The sequence below is a fragment of the Girardinichthys multiradiatus genome, chromosome 14, assembly GCF_021462225.1.
Source record: "Girardinichthys multiradiatus isolate DD_20200921_A chromosome 14, DD_fGirMul_XY1, whole genome shotgun sequence".
NCBI classification, from domain to species: Eukaryota; Metazoa; Chordata; class Actinopteri; order Cyprinodontiformes; family Goodeidae; genus Girardinichthys; species Girardinichthys multiradiatus.
The window spans coordinates 42,951,672-42,972,679 of record NC_061807.1 but is presented as its reverse complement, the minus strand read 5'-3'; the positions used below and the strand labels follow the sequence as shown (position 1 = coordinate 42,972,679).

At 39.4% G+C, this 21,008-nt stretch overlaps 2 protein-coding genes across 3 annotated transcripts in view; one reads left to right on the top strand and one right to left on the bottom strand.

Moving 5' to 3' along the window:
* Positions 1-4,070: 4,070 nt before the first annotated feature.
* LOC124881280 lies at positions 4,071-5,937 on the bottom strand. The gene is made up of 2 exons (XM_047386820.1): positions 5,611-5,937; positions 4,071-5,422 (listed from the first exon to the last, which is right to left on the bottom strand). Exons 1-2 carry the CDS (start codon positions 5,894-5,896, stop codon positions 5,007-5,009), a joined length of 702 nt encoding a protein of 233 aa, XP_047242776.1. The 5' UTR covers positions 5,897-5,937; the 3' UTR covers positions 4,071-5,006.
* Positions 5,938-9,441: 3,504 nt separating this feature from the next.
* Positions 9,442-21,008, top strand: part of frem1a (Fras1 related extracellular matrix 1a) — a 58,203-nt gene continuing 46,636 nt past the window's right edge. For both annotated transcript variants that reach the window (XM_047386157.1, XM_047386159.1), the window contains exon 1: positions 9,442-9,531. The gene's annotated coding sequence lies outside the window, so the exon portion shown is untranslated. The remainder of the gene's footprint in view (positions 9,532-21,008) is intronic.

Sequence of the window (21,008 nt, the reverse complement as noted above, 5' to 3'; positions counted from 1 at the left end):
ACTACAGGACACCAACCCTCGAGAACTTGCGTTTCAGACTACTGATTTAGACCGTTAACACAAGATTCAAATGTTGTAGCCATCAACTGTGCCCACTAGAGAGCAGTCACGAGACGTTGGAAGAGGTAAAATAAAAAGGTTCATTAAATATACACAAACACTGTATATATATATATATATATATATATATATATATACATATATATATATATACATATATATATATATATACATATATATACACTGCTCAAAAGAAATAAAGGGAACACTTAAACAACAAAATATAACTCCAAGTAAATCAAACTTCTGTGAAATCAAACTGTCCATTTAGGAAGCAACACTGATTGACAATCAGTTTCACATCCTGTTGTTCAAATGAAATAGACAACAAAGGGAAATCTTTGACGATTAGCAAGACACACTCAATAAAGGAGTGGTTCTGCAGGTGGGGACCACAGACCACTTCTCAGTACCGATGCTTTCTGGCTGATGTTTTGGTCACTTTTGAATGTTGGTGGTGCTTTCACTCTCGTGGTAGCATGAGACGGACTCTACAACCCACACAAGTGGCTCAGGTAGTGCAGCTCATCCAGGATGGTACATCAATGCAAGCTGTGGCAAGAAGGTTTGCTGTGTCTTTCAGCTCCTGGTAGCCTGGAGGCGCTACCAGGAGACAGGCCAGTACACCAGGAGACTTGGAGGAGGCTGTAGGAGGGCAACAACGCAGCAGCAGGGCCACTACCTCTGTCTTTGTGCAAGGAGGAACAGGAGGAGCACTGCCAGAGCCCTGCAAAATGATCTCCAGCAGGCCACAAATGTGCATGTGTCTGCACAAACGGTTAGAAACCGACTCCATGAGGATGGTATGAGGGCCCGACGTCCACAAATGGGGGTTGTGCTCACAGCCCAACAACGTGCAGGACTCTTGGTATTTGCCAGAGAACACCAGGATTGACAAATTCGCCACTGGTGCCCTGTGCTCTTCACAGATGAAAACAGGTTCACACTGAGCACATGTGACAGATGTGACAGAGTCTGGAGACACCGTGGAGAGAGATCTGCTGCCTGCATCATCCTTCAGCATGACTGGTTTGGCAGTGGGTCAGTAATGGTGTGGGGTGGCATTTCTTTGGAGGGTCGCATGGCCCTCCATGTGCTCACCAGAGGTAACCTGACTGCCATTAGGTACCGAGATGAGAACCTCAGACCCCGTGTGAGACCATATGCTGGTGCGGTTGGCCCTGGGTTCCTCCTAATGCAGGACAATGCTAGACCTCATGTGGCTGGAGTGTGTCAGCAGTTCCTGTAAGATGAAGACATTGAAGCTATGGACTGGCCCGCCCGTTCCCCAGACCTGAATCTGATTGAGCACATCTGGGACATCATGTCTCGCTCCATCCACCAACGTCACGTTGCACCACAGACTGTCCAGGAGTTGGCAGATGCTTTGGTCCAGGTCTGGGAGGAGATCCTTCAGGAGACCATCCTCCGTCTCATCAGGAGCATGCCCAGGCGTTGTAGGGAGGTCATACAGACACGTGGAGGCCACACACAATACTGAGCCTCATTTTGACTTGTTTTAAGGACGTTACATCAAAGTTGGATCAGCCTGTAGTGTGTTTTTCCACTTTAATTTTGTGTGTGACTCCAAATCCAGGCCTCCATTGGTTAATAAATTTGATTTCCATTGATGATTTTTGTGTGATTTTGTTGTCAGCACATTCAACTTTGTACAGAACAAAGTATTCAATGAGAATATTTTATTCATTCAGATCTAGGATGTGTTATTTGAGTGTTCCCTTTATTTCTTTGAGTAGTGTGTGTATATATATATATATATATATATATACAGTGCCTTGCGAAAGTATTCGGCCCCCTTAAACTTTTCAACCTTTTGCCACATTTCAGGCTTCAAACATAAAGATATAAAATTCAAATTTTTTGTGAAGAATCAACAACAAGTGGGACACAATTGTGAAGTGGAATGAAATTTATTGGATGTGTCAAATGTTTTTAACAAATAAAAAACTGATAAGTGGGGTGTGCAATATTATTCAGCCCCTTTACTTTCAGTGCAGCAAACTCACTCCAGACGTTCAGTGAGGATCTCTGAATGATCCAATGTTGTCCCAAATGACTGATGATGATAAATAGAATCCACCTGTGTGTAATCAAGTCTCCGTATAAATGCACCTGCTCTGTGATAGTCTCAGGGTTCTGTTCAAAGTGCAGAGAGCATCACGAAGACCAAGGAACACACCAGGAAGGTCTGAGATACTGTTGTGGAGAAGTTTAAAGCCGGATTTGGATACAAAAAGATTTCCCAAGCTTTAAACATCCCAAGGAGCACTGTGCAAGCAATCATATTGAAATGGAAGGAGTATCAGACCACTGCAAATCTACCAAGACCCGGCCGTCCCTCTAAACTTTCATCTCGAACAAGGAGAAGACTGATCAGAGATGCAGCCAAGAGGCCCATGATCACTCTGGATGAACTGCAGAGATCTACAGCTGAGGTGGGAGAGTCTGTCCATAGGACAACAATCAGTCGTACACTGCACAAATCTGGCCTTTATGGAAGAGTGGCAAGAAGAAAGCCATTTCTCAAAGATATGCATATAAATTCTCGTTTAAAGTTTGCCACAAGCCACCTGGAAGACACACCAAACATGTGGAAGAAGGTGTTCTGGTCAGATGAAACCAAAATCAAACTGTTTGGCCACAATGCAAAACGATATCTTTGGCATAAAAGCAACACAGCTCATCACCCTGAAAACACCATCCTCACTGTCAAACATGGTGGTGGCAGCATCATGGTTTGGGCCTGCTTTTCGTCAGCAGGGACAGGGAAGATGGTCACAATTGATGGGAAGATGGATGGGGCCAAATACAGGAGCATTCTGGAAGAAAACCTGTTGGAGTCTGTAAGAGACCTGAGACTGGGATGGAGATTAATCTTCCAACAAGACAATGATCCAAAACATAAAGCCAAATCTACAATGGAATGGTTCACAAATAAATGTATCCAGGTGTTGGAATGGCCAAGTCAAAGTCCAGACCTGAATCCAATCGAGAATCTGTGGAAAGAACTGAAGACTACTGTTCACAAATGCTCTCCATCCAACCTCACTGAGCTCAAGCTGTTTTGCAAGGAAGAATGGGCAAGAATTTCAGTCTCTATCAGTTTACACATACATATATATAGTACACAGTTTATATATACACACATATATATATATATATATATATATATATATATATATATATATATATATATATATATATATATGTGTGTTTATGTATATATATACAGTATATTTTAATTGAGTACCTCTTAATGATCAAAACAGAGCATTTTCACTTCCCATTGTAAAGAAAAAAAATATATACATACACATGCATTTGCCTAAGATTGGCTTTACATGTAAAGTCAATTTAGTGGAGTGTGAACTCCTATTATTTTCCATTTTTCATGATTTTATGCAGACAGCTCTGCAGGAGGAGAGACCAGAGTTCCTCTTCATCCTCATGTCTTTCTGTTTTCTACTACACTGTCTGCACATTTACTTTATGAAAATATTTGCTTATGATTAGACAGTCAATGTATCAATTCCCTGTACTTCCCGGCTGTTTTTTTTGTTCTAATAAATAATTTTTTTTGTCTCTGTTTGTACTGTAGATAAGGGAAATGACTTTACCTGATGATAATTAAAGTTATTTTACATTTGATTTTTTCACTCTTATGTAAAAAAAATCAAATGTGAAATATTAATTTAAACTTTTCCTGTTTATAATCCACTGCAAACGTAAGGAATAATGGAAAGAATTAAAAAACTGCATAACTCTGAAGCTGCTCATCATCTATTATTTTTCGTCAGTTGAAACAAAAATATATGCAAATAGTCTTATGAAGGGAGCAAAGGTATTTTATTTATTAGTGGACAATCATGCTTCACTGGTAACAGAAGTGAAAAGATAATATAAGTAATAAAGGAATAAATAAGTAATAAATCATTATTTACTTAAGGAATATTTTTAAAAGATCAATAATAATATTTTAAAAGGTTTCAACTCAATAGTCATTCCTAATTAATTACGAATATTTTATATTTGTCAAATTAACCTTTTTTTCTCATTTTGCTGAAAACAGAAACATTTATTGAAGCTCCGGTAAAGATATTAGCTGAATGGTGACATCATCAAGCACTCTTCTTGAAAGACTTTTAACATCCCTTTGCAGGTCTCATCATATTATTCTCGAAAGAAAGAAAGAAAGAAAGAAAGAAAGAAAGAAAGAAAGAACGAAAGAAAGAAAGAAAAAAAGAAAGAAAAAAAGAAAGAAAGAAAGAAAGAAAGAAAGGCCGCACTGATGGTGGCAAATGAAGGCTTCTGCCTTAAGAGGAACATCTTTGCTTTATATATGGTGTCAATTAAACAAACACATGAAGGGAAAGTAAATACAGTTACATGTAGGAAGAACACAATCAAACGAGTGGACATTTACCAGGGATTTCTGTGTAAATGTGACAATGGTTTAAAGGTAGATAAAATAGCATTTACATTAACCGCTAAGATGTTTTTGAGACAAGAATGTATTAAGACAGAAGTCCGCTTCGGTCAATGGTCCCTTTCAGCTTCAGCCACCAACACTAACCAGTCTGGATTTATGCTAAACGAAGACCGTTTCCTTCTTTAGGTAAGAAATTAACTGTTTATAACCTTCAGAAATTCTCATTATTGTCAGCTGACTGTTTGAATTATTGAGTTATCAATTAATCTGATTGATGTTGCGCTTATCAGACAAAATCTGCAGAATAATAGCCACATGGTTTCAGAATCACTTCAGTGACTCACTAGAAACATAATATCCTGATTACAAATGCAGACCATCAGTTACTAGAGTAGTTAAACCAATAGCTTTTTTCCATGGATCATCTTTGGAAATGTAAGTGAGTTTAGTATTAGAGGTTTCAGTTGTCATCCCAGCAGAGGTCATGGTGATGGAGTTAAAGCTGAAGAGAACTTGCTTCGTGAAGCACCAGTAAGGGTTCCTGCAGAGAGCCTCTGTTCAGACTATAAAGACTCTGTGTTAGTGCCTCATGAAGGACCAAACTCCCACTCTCGTCTGTATACCTGAGCTGGAAGCCAACCACTTCCAGTGGCTTCACAGCCAAAACAGCTGACACATCGAACACATCGTACCCAGAAGAGGGTCGCTGGTCCAGCGTCAGCTGCCTCTCCTCGAGGGCAGGAATTTCATTTAGATTGTCCTGTGATGTGATGATGCTGTGCAGGGTCACAGTCACACTGAGAGGGCGTGAATGGAGGGTCTTTCTGTACAGAACCAACTCTGCACCCAGCATGGACGGGTTCAGGCTGCTGATGTTGAACCAGATCCATCCTTGGGGAGCATGATGTGGCCCTGGATTATCCAAACAGTAACATACATCATAATTTGCCTTGTGCCAAGCATTTTATTCTATAAAGTTCTTGTATCAAACAGCAATACCGACATTACTATTTGTGGTGGTACAGTTCATAAGTAGTTTAGTCCATTTTTACATGATAAAAGTGTTAAAAAAGCTTTCTTTGCAAAAATTTCTTTCTTACCATCAACACTTCGAAAACTCTGCACCAGGATTCCATCTGATCTTCCAAAGTCTTGAGCTTCCAGTGACTCCAGATGCTGATAGATCCTCTTCATGTAAGGATGCGGGATGGCCTGATGAATCGTCGACACTTTCGTGATGTGTAGCATTTCTAAGATAGCTTTGCTGAGCCCTTGGTTCACGTCTGCATTTCTGCTTTGCTCCTTCAGGAACAAGCCTCTCACAGAGCCTGTCAGAAGGAAGACCAGGGTTACATAAAAAATCACAAAATAAACTCCCCCAACCATTGTGTGTTGAAAAGATTTCAACCCCGTCTGGTACGCTAGAGTGTCTGAGCTGGAGTTGGACTTCTGCTAGCCTCTACCCTGCAGACCAGTATACAGGTCTGAGCCGGGGCAGGAACCACAGGGGCTGTCAGACCTTTCTGCATCAGTCCACTGCTGAAGCTGAGGAATGTTACTCCTCCTTGACAAACACTCCCTGTGTTCCTGTGCAATGTGCTGAGCCCAAGGGCTCAACACATCTGACCCACACAAGTATTATGTACCATCACTGCCATAGCATCAACATGTTTTTCTTTTCGGGTTTTGGGTGGTGGTGGCTGGATCAGAGTGGAATGGTAACACACCTGAGATATTTGGAAATGTTTCACCGATGTTCCTGTTCAGCACATTTCACTCACACAGTGCAAAATTAAGCAAAAAAAATGAACAGTTAACCAGAGTAAACCCATACATACACAAATCCAATTAATTAATTGATTACTGAAAGAAGGTCTCAGGAATGTCAGAACCTCTGAGTTCTGAGTTCCAGTTTGGAAAGTCAGACGATTTCCTGGGTTTCATTTATACTGAGATGTTGGAAGTGATGTTGTGAACATCCCCTGATGTTTGATGTTCGAATGAATGAGGCAATAAAAAGTTCATTTGCACTTCTTATGGTTTATGCCATTAAATCAGTAGGACACATACTGTACACCATCTATGTGTCAACAATCCTTTTGTGTTTACCCTTAAAATACAGAGAAATACATTGATATCACCATCTATTGCCAATTAAGCCCGTTGGTTTTCCATTTTGCTAATGAAACACTATGAAGTTCTGGGATCTGTGGTCCAATGTCTAAGCTAAATATAGACTGCACCATTTCTGAGCATGTCAACCTCAGATTCAGCTTGGCTGCTGGACACTACTTTGAGGTGTTGGTCTCTTACATTAAATTGTGGTTAAAATGTGACAAATTGGAACGTTCTATATAAATCCTTCTGGAAGACAGCCAAAGTCCTGTGTTTTTGTCTTTTTCTGTCAGTACTGGAGTTGTTTTTGGTCTTCTTCTTTATGGTTTAAAATAGGACAGGTGGTGTGATGAGAATATGACCAACCTTCACCTTGGAGTTCAGTTTGAATGGTTTGAATGGTTTCCATGATTCATTTTCTACCATCTGCTCATTGTACTTTTTCAGTCTGGGGCTGCATATCCTCCAGTGTCCACCCCCTGTGAGGTGACTGCGGTGTCATTAACTGTATACTTTTGAATAATATTTGGAGCTGTGGTCACAGGAACAGGAGCATTTTGGTGATGGTCTTATACTCTGTACCTTTTACATGCACATTTATTATGTTCTTTCAGACCTCCTCAGACACCTCTAAACTTTGCTCTAACATGAACATGTTACCAAACCACCCAGCATCATGAATGTTCTCCTGGACCCTAAAGGCACCTGAGATACTACTAAGTTTTAAACACTTAATTTAAAACATGACTGTACTGCAAGGATTTCTTTTCCTTCTGATGTATTTTACAAATATTTTCTGTGATACGCTTATTAAACCTAAAACTCTGTGTGCATATGTGCAACTCAAAATGAGCCTATGAAGGATTTTTTCACATTTGACCTTTTTTTTTTACCCCCAGTAGTGGAACACAAAATAGGACATAACTGTGAAGCTGAATAAAGTGATAAATGATATTCGAACTTGTTTTGCAAATAAAAATATGAATCAGTTCCCCTGAGAAAAAAAAAATCGGATCAAATCAGAACACAAAAGGCTAAATAGATTAACAGGAATAGTAGACAAACATGGGAAATATAGCAGAGATGATAAAAGTAAAAACATAAAATACCAAAATAAAATTCAGCTACAATAGAAATATTATGTAATTATAGGCAGCAAGAAAAAGTATGTTTTGTGAACCTTTTTAAAAATGTTTAAAGCTTCAACTGCTCTATGAGAGAACATCTCAGTCAGATTGAAATTAAAGGGTCCATTAAAGGCAGTTTTTAAGTATTGTCACAAATTCTCAAGTGGTTAGATCCAGACTTCAACTAGACCATTCTATCACATAAATATGCTTTGGTCTAAACCATCCCATTGATAGCCCTGGCTGTATGTTTAAGGTGGTTGTCCTCCTGGAAGGTGAACCTCCACCTCAGTCTCAAGTCTTCTGCAGCCTCTAACAGGTTTTCTTCCAGGATTGTCCTGGATTAAGCTCCATCCATCTTCCCATCAACTCTGACCAGCTTCCCTGTCCCTGCTAAACAAAAGGTTACCCACAGCATGATGCTGCCACTACCATATTTAACTGTGGGGATATGTATTGTTAGTTTTCAATAACACAAAGGGTTTTGTATGACGGCTACAAAGTTACATTTTGTTCTCCTAGAACATAAGTCACTAATGTTCTCTAATAAACCCCTGAGGCCTCTGGAGAACAGCTGATTTAGATTCAGTTATTTACTAATTCTGTGACTTCAGAAGACAACTGGCTGCACTGGATTTTATTTAGAGGAACTTGAGTAAAAGGATCGTAATGCAAAAACAACACTGTAGATTATTTTTAGAAACCCATTTAATTCTCCAAGCAATTCTGTTATTTTATGTTGGTTTATGACATACAGTGCTGTGCAAAAGTTTTAGGCAGGTATGAAAAAAATGCTGTAAACAAAGAATTATTTCAAAAATGGAAGTCTTAATGATCTATTTTCATCAATCAACAAAATGCGGTGAATGAACAAAAGAAAAATCGAAATAAAATCAATATTTGGTCTGACCACCCTTTTGCGTTCAAAACAGCATCAATTCTTCTAGGTACACTTGCATACAGTTTTTAAAGGAACTCAGCTGGTATTTTGTTCCAAACATCTTGGAGAACTAACCACAGATCTTCTGTGGATGTAGGTGTTCTCACATCCTTCTGTCTCTTCATGTAATCCCAGACACACTCCATGATGTTGAGATCAGGGCTCTGTGGTAGTCACACCATCACTTCCAGTAAGTCTTGTTTTTCTTTATGCTGAAGATAGTTCTTAATGACTTTGGCTGTATGTTTGGGTTCACTTACTTAGCATTTTGTAAATTGATAAAAATAAATCATAATTTATATTTCTGAAAGCATTCTTTGTTCACAGCATTTTTTCACAAATGCCTAAAACATTTGCACAGTACTCTGAAATAAACTGAACATTGTGTTTGGAACGGGACAAACCGTGGAAACAAGCTGTGAATACCTTTGTAAAAGTTCCAGACTATTCTCTTTACAACAACAAAATAGAAAGCATGCAATGTTTTCAATATGTTATTGTTTCTGTTCAAGTGTTACCTTTCATTGGTACTAAGCCTTTTATCTGTATCCACTTGTGCTCAATAATGACAAAGCAGCAGACGGTTTAGACAAGACTTTGATCTCAGAGTCTGTTGCTTGTTTTTGAGTTTTTCCTCTGCGATGACTGAAGCAGCAGGACAGATAAGTTATCCTCAGTTTGCTCTTCCTGTCCCTCCCTCTTTAGCCATCTTACTCTCTCAGAGGTGGAGTTAGTTGCTGAGAAGTGAGCCAGATTCTGTCATTGAAGCAGTTGCAGTTTAAAACACACAAGAGGAAGCAGGTAGTGAAGAAGAGGTGGACAAAGGATCAGCACTTCAGGTAAGAACATGCCTTTGCAGAGATCTTTGCTTCTTTCAGAACATTGCATTGGATGCATTTTGAGTTACTTGGGTTTCTGAGACTAAATGCTAACACTTCTTCAACAATAAATCTATTATTTCTTCAAAAATATTCATTGTATTCTTGGGTTCCTGTGAAAGGATGACAAAAATGTCCACTGTTCAGATGCACATTAACACTCATCTTGTGTTTAATTGTAGGACACTCATTTTCACTACTTGTGGTGCATTTAAAGAAGTAAGCATTTTAAAACTTTCTAAATAACTTCATCATTCACTCACACTACAGTTCTGCACTTTGACCCATCTGGGAGCCACTTAGCTCTGGTTGTATATTCTGGAAGTATCTGACAGCCTTTTCAGTTTCTTTGTTGCACACTAGGCTCTGTGCTGGTGGACAGCAGCCAAATGTTAGCTTGTGTTCTCAGCAGAATGCGTTCTTTCTCCCCGCCGGCTGTTTTTCTTTTAAATGTGCAGAGCTCTAAAGACCCTGTCATTACTGAAATTAAAAGATGCGGTGGCTAGATGCATACCAAGCTGTGGAGCAGAGCAGTTTGTTACATGACACATCACATTCTCTCAGAAATGACTGTTTGAGGTTACTGTATACTGAGTAGCAGTATAGATACTAATTAAAATATACAATATATACTTTGCTATGAGGTCTGCAGAGCTTTAGATGCTGTTCTACGTTCTACTGTGATCTCCTGGATGAGCAGCTGATGAGTTCCTGGAGTATATTTGGTAGGTTGGCGAGTCCTGGAAAGACTCTCCACTGTTCTGTATTTTCTCCACTTGTGAATAATAGTTCTGATTGTGGTTCTCAGGAGTCAAAGCCTTAGAAATGGTTTTGTAACCCTTTCCAGACAGATAGATGTCAATGACTTTCTCTCCAATCCCTTGTAAATTTATTTTGATCGGGGCATGATGTGCTGCTTTTTGAAAACTTTTAGCCTACTTCATGTTGTCAGACAGGTGCTGTTTCTTGATTCTACAGGTCTAGTAGTAATCAGGCCTGGGTGTGGATAGTGGAATTGAATGTAAAATGTGGGTTTTCAAGGTTAATTTATGATTTAACAGGAGGTAAAAAGGATTACCTTCTCACATAGGACCAGGTTAGTTTGGGTAGCTATGTTCCCTTAATAAATAAAATCGTCATTTGAAACACCTTTTTGTATTACAACGGGTATAATAAACTGAATCGTTTAAGTAGGACAAAAAGGCAAAAACAAGAAATCCAAGAAGGGTTGAATACTTTTCCAAAGTACAGTTTAAACGTGTGTTTGTTTTTGTTTTTCTATTTTTGTTGTCAAATAGTTGAGCTGACAATGATCCAAAGTAAACTGACATGCTGTCAATAAAACACTATAATCAAGTTCATGATCAAGTTCGCAGATTTTTCTTCATTTTTGCACATATCATAGTTTCAGTGAAACAGGCAGCCATTTTTAACTTAATATCGTAATGCGATTTAAAGTTTTCCATATTACGCTGCATTCCTGATGTAGCACCCAATTTAACCATGTTTCAGTTGACCAAGCTAACTGTTACCAATACAAGTCCCTAACAATGTATTTCTCAGCTTTTGTACATTCTAATTTAAGGAAAATTTCACAAATGGATGCAGAATTGATGTTGAGTAGCACTATTTGTTTGACTAGTTTAACAGGAAAATAAAAGCTGGAATGCTTGCTGCAATTGTAACCTTATACTAACCAACCAGCAACAAAATGTGCAACTGCCAGCAAATTTCCAGAGCTTTTACACAAAGTTAACCATTTATTTTTCACTGCCTATCGTATCATTTGTTTATTTGTGATTTGCTAAATCTTCTTTAATACTACTAAAACGCTTCAGTGTGTCTGTTTTTACTCTCTAATAGTATTCTAATTACAGTCATTTTATTTTAAAAATGTCAATGATCACTAAATGGCATTAAATCAGCTCTTTGAAACACACAAGGGCTGTGGCGTTGTGCAGGGCCCTTGCCGTGCCGTTGCGGCGCGCTGTGTGGTGGGGGAGCAGGCTGCGGCAGGGGTGCTTAAAGCGGGGCTGTGTGTGGAGCTTGTGCTGTGTGGGTGTGGCTTCATCGGCTTCTCGGCTATGGAGTGGGGTGTGCCCCTGTTGGGGAGGAGATTCGTGCCGTTTGGGTTCGGGGGAATGTATTCGATATCGATGTCCTTGTTGGGGGTGGCCCTGTGGGGAGGTTCATGTTGTGGTTCACTGGGGGTGGGAGACTCATGGGGTTGGGATTGGAGCTCATTGGGGGGTCGGGACTGCTCCATCCCGGGGCGGCTCCAGTTGGCGGCCTGGTTTGAGCCATGTGGACCACTCTTTTGTACATAGCCCCTTCTCCGGAGGTGGATGGGGGTTGTTGGGGCCTGGGTTCGGGGTGGGGGGGCAGGGGCCGGGCCGGGGTCACTCGGGTCTGGGCTGTGCCAATGCTGTCTGCCTGTTTCTGCCCCAGGAGGGAAGGGGACCACCTCTTGTGTCCGGGGGCTGTGTCCGGGGGCTGGTTGCCCATAGGGGGTACCGATGCCTGGACTGGGAGTACACAGTATGCATGGGGAGTGTATGCATGGCTCAGATCTCCTCAGTGTCCGTCCAGGGACCATGGGGCAGGTCTGTGGGTTCTCACACTCGCTATTGCATATTTTTGTGGAGAAACCTTGTGTACAAAAGCGCGTCCACACTCATACTCACAGGTGTTAAGCTTCAGGTGTTGACAGATACACAGATGTTCTATATTGGGCTGCACCTCAAACTAAGTACATTTTACATTCAGAAGTGCTGTTTACTATTGTGTAAAAAAAAAAAAAACATCTGCAGGTGTATAAAGCAGGGTGTAATCTTGTATTCTCTTCATCCTTCTTTCTCTCTTCCACTCTTTCCTCCCTTTCTCCCCTTTTTCCTTTTTGCCCCATCTCTCTCTTTTTCGAGCTTCTTTTTTCCTTTTCATGTCAGTCTCCGTGTCCGTAACAATTGAAATATTCCCAAAGAAGTTTATAATAAAGTTTATTTTATAAATATTAAGCAGAGCTTTAAAACATTAGCTGTGAAAGTAAATCTGTTGGGCAATTTCTTGGCATTCAGACAACAATTCTGAGCGCTACTCTGCCGGACAGGACACGAAAAAAAAAAAAAGAAACACACAATGACATGATTGTTTTTATTACTATTAACAAAATTGTTGAGCTGAATGACCAGCCTAGGTAGTACAGCAATACAAGTTGTTAATGTAATTCTCTTTATGTTATGCATTCAAATAACTCAATATAATAATAATAATAGCAGTGGTGGTTTTAGGTTGAATATGTCCTTGGGCTGTTTTCAGGAAAATATGAATCCCCAGCTTTCAATTTTTCTAAAAATATATGGATTTTATAAATCTCAAATTGTGTTTTAACATCTGTTCAGTTTAGAATCCAGTTCAGGTTTGTACAGTCTGAGTATTTCATATTTCGAAAAGAGAAGATCAAATACAGTCCAGATTTGTGTTAAAAAGTCTAACAGTGTTTTAATGTAGCACTGAGTAGGAGTGTGCAAATCAGATACTACTGTAGCATTAGCTAGCTGGGGTATAAAGCCATATCCTCTCACAGTACTTACACAACTCTGGATTGACTGGGCATATGAATAACCAATACATCTTGCATCCCTGTGATGGCCAGGCTTCCTGGGAGGTGAGCCATATCAACCATCTAAAAATAAGACACCAAATGTATTGTAGTGCTGATTAAATGACACACAAACCACAACTTTAACTTCCTTCCATATGCATGGAAGCCATTTTGGATTTCGAGGTAAGGATTTGTGTGAAATAAAGGACCATCCAAGTACATGGTTAGAAGACATTCAGGGGTATATGGTTCTGACTTGGAGCTAGGTATATCTAGATTCCCAGTACAAATAGTACACACCATTACATTTACACTGGTGTGAATAAGAATTATAAGAGCCTTTGTAATGAGCCTTCGGATCAACTGGAAAGAGTGTTGCCCCATATCTTTAAGGAAACGTGTTTAGTTTGGGTTTGGATAAGGGAGTTCACATTGTTCTACTGTGGCTTTAAATAGTAGACTGCTGTTAGGCTAAGCTGACACTCAACAGATACTGAAAATCAACATATTGACAGGCCAGTGGACAAAAACTGCCCAACCCTTTAAGATGACGATGTGGCCTGACTTGTCTTTACTTTGGGACGTAAAGCCTCATTGTCAAACTTGACAGGAAGTAGACTGCCTTAAGTGGATGTGTCTTGTTAATGTATTGTTTAGCAACTGTAACTTGAAGCTTTAGCCAAACAGGAAAAGGAACAGCTGCTAACAGGGACAGAGAGCTGCAGGCAGCTTAACATTAGGACCTTTCCCAGCACTCCTACATCCATCTGAGGCCTCCCCATTGGGATTCTCATCAGTCACTGGGCTATGCAGATCCTTATTGAGATAAAAGAGCTCTTTGCATTTTTCCACAGTGAGTGGATATCAACAATCCACAGTCATTTCATGTAGCAGTGCAGGAATGATTGGGCTATCTGCTCAGATGTGACTACTGTTTGTCCTGACATGGTGCTGGTTTTCATTTCATGGCATATCTCACAGAAAGCACTGATGTTCACTGATAACCTCTGGCAATTCTTCTCAAAAGGTGTTGGCTGTTGCTGGGAGTCAGGGCTATGTTCTGGCTAGTCATGTTGTTTATCAGCAGATCACAGAAGATCTCTTTATGGAGCTGACTTTGCTGCATTGTCATCTGGGAACTAATCTTCTCTTCACAAATAGGGAAAAAGACACTTAATAAAGATAATTAACATTGGGTTTATTTGTAATTTCATGCAAAGAAACTTTTGTCCGCACCAAAAAGAAACAGGTGATAATTTTCAGCCTTATAAAATGTTTTTCAAAGTTGTTTCAGTTTTATGACTCCAAAAACCTTGGTCTCCTGTATACAAAAAAATGTTTCTGATCTCTCTCAACGGGCTTCAAACGCAGTAAAAATGTCCACTGCCAGCAGGGGATCCGCTTTAGATCTAAATAGACAACTATTTTACACATTTTCCTTGTAACCACAAACTTGTATTTATAATAAGGGGATTTTATGTGATAGAGCAACACAAAGTACTGCATATTTGTGAAGTGGGAAAAAAAGGACACAACCTTTTTCTATTTTTTCTTTACAAATAGAAATCTAAGAAGTGTTTGTATTTTGTCCCCCCTGAAGAAACATCTTTCCGTGAAATTATTTTGGGGTTCGTCTCTACCAGATTTACACATCTAGAGACTGAAAATTGTATTTAGTTCTGGCTGGATGTTTAGAGTCATCTTGCTGGAAGGGGAGCCTCCACCCCTATCTGATGTCTTCTGGAGACAATCCTTTGCTAGGATTGTCCTGGGTTTAGCTCCATCCATCTTCCCATCAACTCTGACTGTGGTCTGAGGTATATCTGAAGGGCTGTAAACAGTGCATTATAAGAAATTACATTAATCCTTCTTAGAACATAGAACTAGGAATTCTGCAAGGAACTAATTTACAACCCATCATTTTCAGTTTATATGTCAATGATCCTCTAGGTTTATGTTCCACATATTGACTGTCAGAATACACAGTTTCTTGTTGCAGAAAAGCTTATTTCTGGTTTGCAGAAATGTCAGCATGGCTGGAGGAATCATGCTTAACTCTAAATACTAAAGAAAGATGAAGTGTATTTGTTTTTATGTATGTTTTTCTTTGGTGTTTGTTTAATGATGTCCTTGATCGAATTGGGCCATCTTTTGGAAGTAACTAGGGGTTGTCTTTACAATTTGCTACTGTGTGATATTTTGTTCTTTTAGCTTTGTTTTTTAATGCATGGGCTTTGTATTAATATCCCAGAAGTGCAATCTGGTGTACTTTTTAATAGAACACCCAAAACAGGGAGCTGAGTAACCCTGTGCTCTAATAAACAATGCAATAGTTACTAATCCTCTCCTTACTGTCAGTTTAGGTGGATGCCCATGTCTTGGCAGATCCATAGTTATTCCATCTTCTTTTGATGTTCAGATGATGATCAGAGCTCTGTGAGATGTTCAAAGCTTGGGATATTGTTTTAGAACCGAACCCTGGTTTAAACTTCTCCAGAACCTTCTCCCTGACCTGTCTGCTGTGTTCCTTGGTCTTCACGATGCTGTTTGTTCTCTTATGTTCTGTAACAAACCTCTGAGGCATTCACAGCATTTATACTGAGATTAAATAATAAACATGTGGGCTAAAGTTACTAATTAGTTGATACCTTAAGCCGTTTGATTTCACTGGACTTCAGCTTAACCCCCAGTTCTGGGGGCAGAATTTAACTTTTGTTTTCTTTTACTTTCTTTACTGCAGTAACTAATGTTAAACATAAACATATTTGGTATCCACAGAAATAGTAGAATCCTGGCTAAAAGCTGATATAAACCACTTCTACAAACACCAAAAACAGTTAAAACTAAAGGCAGTTGACTCAAAAAATAAACAAACTCCACAAAATAATGTAACCGCAAAACCTGCTCTCAGCTTCTACACACGCAACCAGCATGTCTGCTGTAAGCAGAGAGCTCACAAATTCCAAAAGATACATTTTGTCACAATCCACCCAGGTTTTACTCATCCAACAACAAAGGAAGTCCAGGATTATCACTCCCATTTGAAAAAACATAATTATTAACATAATGATTGTTTAGATAGAGTATGTCAGTTCCCAGAAAAATTTGGTTAGATTTGCGCATGTTATTTTGAGCTCAAATTTCACAAAACCCCTTTGAGCCTAAGAGGGGAAGGGCTACTAGCATAAACAGGGCTGAGTACAATTGCATGCCATACTTTGCAGATTTATGTTTGTAAAAAGTATTAAAAACCATTTACCCATTCTTTCCTCTGTGTTGGTCTGTCAGTGATGTCTGTGGTTGTAGAGTGACAAAATGTGAAAACGTCTGATGAGTATGCATATTTTTTAAGGCACAATACACTGTGGATTGGATCACTCTTTGATCAAACCTGCAAAATCAAGCAGCTTTACTTTAACCATATTATTTTAAAATATGTTGTTTTGTCAGATCAGAACAAATTTCATAGCAGTTTCAGGAAAGGACCTTCCAACTGAAAACAGAAGAGCTGCGAAGAAATTGGAAATAAGTTGAAAATTCCCAGAATAAAATAATTAGGTAGTTCTGATATTATACTGAGTTAGAGTCAGATGTAGACAGCAGCTTGGCACTTTCTGAAACCCCATCTTGGCTCTCAGTTTTCTCAAACAAGATCTTTTCAACTCCCTAAACACAAGCATTGTTCGAGGGAACAGGCTACAACATGTTCCTCAGCTCTGAGGCTGATTATAAGGTGCTTTCTGTGGGAGGTCTGGGGAAGGTGTCCTACTAAAGTATTAAAAGAATGTGACAGGATGACATCTGAAGCCTGTTTGAGCTAAACAGCTACAGTACACTTCCTCAGTATAAACCTGACATACCGGCACCGTTTTTATACCTTTTTTATACCACTAGCAAGTTGGTATGAGACAGAAAATAGAATGACTAACATAATAATTTTACCAGAAGATGAGAGGATAATTGCATTAAAACAGCTTACATTAAAATAATTTCCATGTAAAGCACCATAAGGTCATTTTAAATCCTCCATTATTAATGTTTTTATTGGACATTTACCCCCTACTGACTGTGTGAATGTCAGAGGTCACCAACAAACATCATGTCATTACATGGATGAGTACTTAGCCTCAGGGTGAGGCCAGCTCTTGCTCATGAACGTATTTCCTGCCACGATGAGCAGGAAGCACAGTCTTCTAATAGAGATGTAGAACATGCCTCAAAGCTCACTTAAAATGGATTTTCCCTGACTTATAATTGGGAAAACAAGGTGCTATATTTCCTTTTCCCCTCATCTTGTACCAGTCTTACTTATGATGTTAGAAGAAGGTATATTTATATCGATGGTTAATAATGATTCAACATGTAGCGACAGTGCTCTAATCAAGTATTTTGTGCAAACTGCTGCTTTACAGCATGTTTTATTAGGAATGGAAGTTTTTCATCAAAGAACGCATTGTAAATGATAAATCATCTTCAAACTCCAGGGTTAATTATGGAGTACCACAGGGTTCAGTACTTGGGCCAATTCTCTTTACTATATATATGCTTCCAATAGGTAAAATTGTCAGGTAGCATGGGATACATTTTTACTGTTACGCTGATGATACTCAGCTTTACTTATCTAGAAATCCTGATGAGCCCAACCAGTTAGATAGACTACAAGCATGTCTTGAAGACATAAAAACTTGGATGACTTTAAATTTTCTGCTTCTAAATTCAGACAAGACAGAAGTTGTTGTCTTTGGACCGGAGTCTTTAAGAAAGAAACTGCTTAGTCAATCACTTAACCTGGATGGCATTAAATTGACCTCCCGTAATAAAGTAAAAAACCTTGGTGTTATTTTTGACCAGGACATGTCATTTAAATCCCATATTAAACAGATTTCTAGGATTTCCTTCTTTCATCTCTGGAACATTGCCAAAATTAGAAATATCCTGTCCAGGAGTGACGCTGAAAAACTAGTCCATGCATTTGTTACTTCAAGGCTGGACTATTGTAATTCTTTACTATCAGGATGTCCACAAAATGCAGTTAAAATGCTGCAGCAAAAGTTCTGATGAAAATTAAAAAGAGAGATCATATTTCTCCTATTTTAGCTTCCCTTCATTGGCTCACTGTTAAATCCAGAATAGAATTTAAAATTCTCCTCCTCACATATATGATCTAGCTCCATCATACATCAGAGATCTGATTGTTCCATACGTTCCTAACAGAGCACTTCGTTCTCAGACTGCAGGTTTACTTTTAAGGCTAGGCTTAAAACTTTCCTTTTTGATAAAGCTTATAGTCAGAGTGGCTTAGGTTATCCTGAGCTATCTTCCTTATTTTTACCTCCGTCTTCTTCCCTCCTTGTAGGATGGAGTAAGGGGGAGTCAGGTTTAGCCTAAACTGGCTCAGTTATGGTTGAGGTGCAAACACACCCTCCATTTCTGCTACCTGTATGACCCCTTCTGGTTTCCAATGGTTATAATCAATCCGACAGAGAAAGGTATCCCAATCGTTGTGGTTTTTAGTATAACAATGACCATCAGTGGGCTCTAGATGAACAAACAGTCTAATTTTAAAGCTAGGTTTAAAACTTTCCATTTTGATAAAGCTTATAGTTAGAGTGGCTTAGATTATTCTGAGCTATCTCTGTAGTTATGCTGCTATAGGCTTAGGCTGCCGGAGGACATAATGACCACTTAACTTTGTTCTCCCTTTTTTCTCTTCCTAGAAGCTACACCTGGCCTGACTCTATGTCTACCTGTGACACCTTTCTGGAGGGGGGCATTGTCCAAGCTTCTGCTGGCAACAACTTAATGCTTACCCTCTACCGATGATCCACATGGCCCTGTCTTTCAGTGTTTAACCCTTTCTCTCTCCTAGACATGGTAATTGACTGAGCTTTTACTGTAACTAATTATATGTGCTCTCTTTCAGACTCTAACCTTGAAAACTGGCTCAGAGTTTATCTTTCTTTCTAGGTGAAACGACTAAAGGAGCTACATCCATTAACATTTACTTTTCCTTCCCATAGAAAGTACTCCTGGATCAGTGCTTCTTTGTGTCTCTGCTCTGTTCTCTCAAACCCCCAGTCGGTCGTGGCAGATGGCCACTCACACTGAGCCTGGTTCTGCTGAAGGTTTCTTCCTGTTAAAAGGGAGTTTTTCCTCTCCACTGTCGCTACATGCATGCTCAGTATGAGGGATTGCTGCAAAGTCAACGCCAGTGACTGTCCACTGCCTCTACATGGTCATCCAGGAGGAGTGAATGCTGCAAGTCACTGACTGGATGCAATCTGCTGGATTTCCATAGATAGAAAACCTTTTATCCAAGTTGAATAAATAAATAAATAAATAACACGCCTGTGCACGGTGGCTCTGGATGTTTCTACTCCAGACTCAGTCCACTGCTTCTGCAGGTCCCCCAAGGTCTGGAATCGGCCCTTCTCCACAATCTTCCTCAGGGTCCGGTCACCTCTTCTCGTTGTGCAGCGTTTTCTGCCACACTTTTTCCTTCCCACAGACTTCCCACTGAGGTGCCTTGATACAGCACTCTGGGAACAGCCTATTTGTTCAGAAATTTCTTTTTGTGTCTTACCCTCTTGCTTGAGGGTGTCAATAGTGGCCTTCTGGACAGCAGTCAGGTCGGCAGTCTTACCCATGATTGGGGTTTTGAGTGATGAACCAGGCTGGGAGTTTTAAAGGCCTCAGAAATCTTTTGCAGGTGTTTAGAGTTAACTCGTTGATTCAGATGATTAGGTTCATAGCTCGTTTAGAGACCCTTTTAATAATATGCTAATTTTGTGAGATAGGAATTTTGGGTTTTCATGAGCTGTATGCCAAAATCATCCGTATTAAGACAATAAAAGACCTGAAATATTTCAGTTAGTGTGCAATGAATCTAAAATATATGAATGTTAAATTTTCATCATGACATTATGGAAAATAATTAACTTTATCACAATATGCTAATTGTTTGAGAAGGACCTGTACAGTTAGTCACAGTAGATGCTCAGCCAGTAGCTATGTCTAGGAGAGAGAGGGTTGAACACTGAAAGACAGGGCCAAGTGTATCATATGGATAAGGTGAGCATTAAGTTGTTGGCAGCAGCAGCTCAGCCGATGTCACCCTCCAGAAAGCTGCCACAGCTAAACACAGAGCCAGGTCAGATGTAGCTTCTAGAGAAAAAAATAGAGAGAGAATAGAGTTAAAACTTGAAATAAAAGCAAATAACGTTCTGTTAGGAATATATAGAATAATCAGATCTCTGAAGTATGATCGAGCTTGATCATTAAAGGCTTTATACGTGAAAAAAAAAATTTAAAATTTTATTCTGGATTTAACAGGGAGCCAATGAAGGGAAGCTAAAATAGGAGAAATATGATCTCTCTTCTTAATTTTCATCAGAACTCTTGCTGCAGCATTTTGGATCAGCTGAAGGCTTTTAACAGCATTTTGTGGACATGCATGGACTCATTTTTCAGCGTCACTCCTGTATAGGATATTTCTCATTTTGGCAATGCTCCAGAGGTGAAAGAAGAAAATCCTAGAAACCTGTTTAATATAGGATTTAAATGACATGTCCTGGTCAAAAATAACACCAAGGTTTTTCTTTATTATGGGAGGTCAATTTAATGCCATCCAGGTTAAGTGATTGACTAAGCAGTTTCTATTTCAAACATTCTGGTCCAAAGACGACAACTTCTGTCTTGTCTGAATTTAGAAGCAGAAAATTTAAAGTCATCCAATGTTTATGTCTTCAAGACATGCTTGTAGTCTATCTAACTGGTTGGGCTCATCAGGATTTCTAGATAAGTAAAGCTGAGTATCATCAGTGTAACAATGGAAATG

Coding starts and splice junctions, on each gene's coding strand:
- LOC124881280 (XM_047386820.1), bottom strand. CDS start 5,896: ATGGTTGGGGGAGTTTATTTTGTGATTTTTTATGTAACCCTGGTCTTC. Junction 5,423..5,610: donor GAGTTTTCGAAGTGTTGATG/GTAAGAAAGAAA, acceptor TGGATAATCCAG/GGCCACATCATGCTCCCCAA.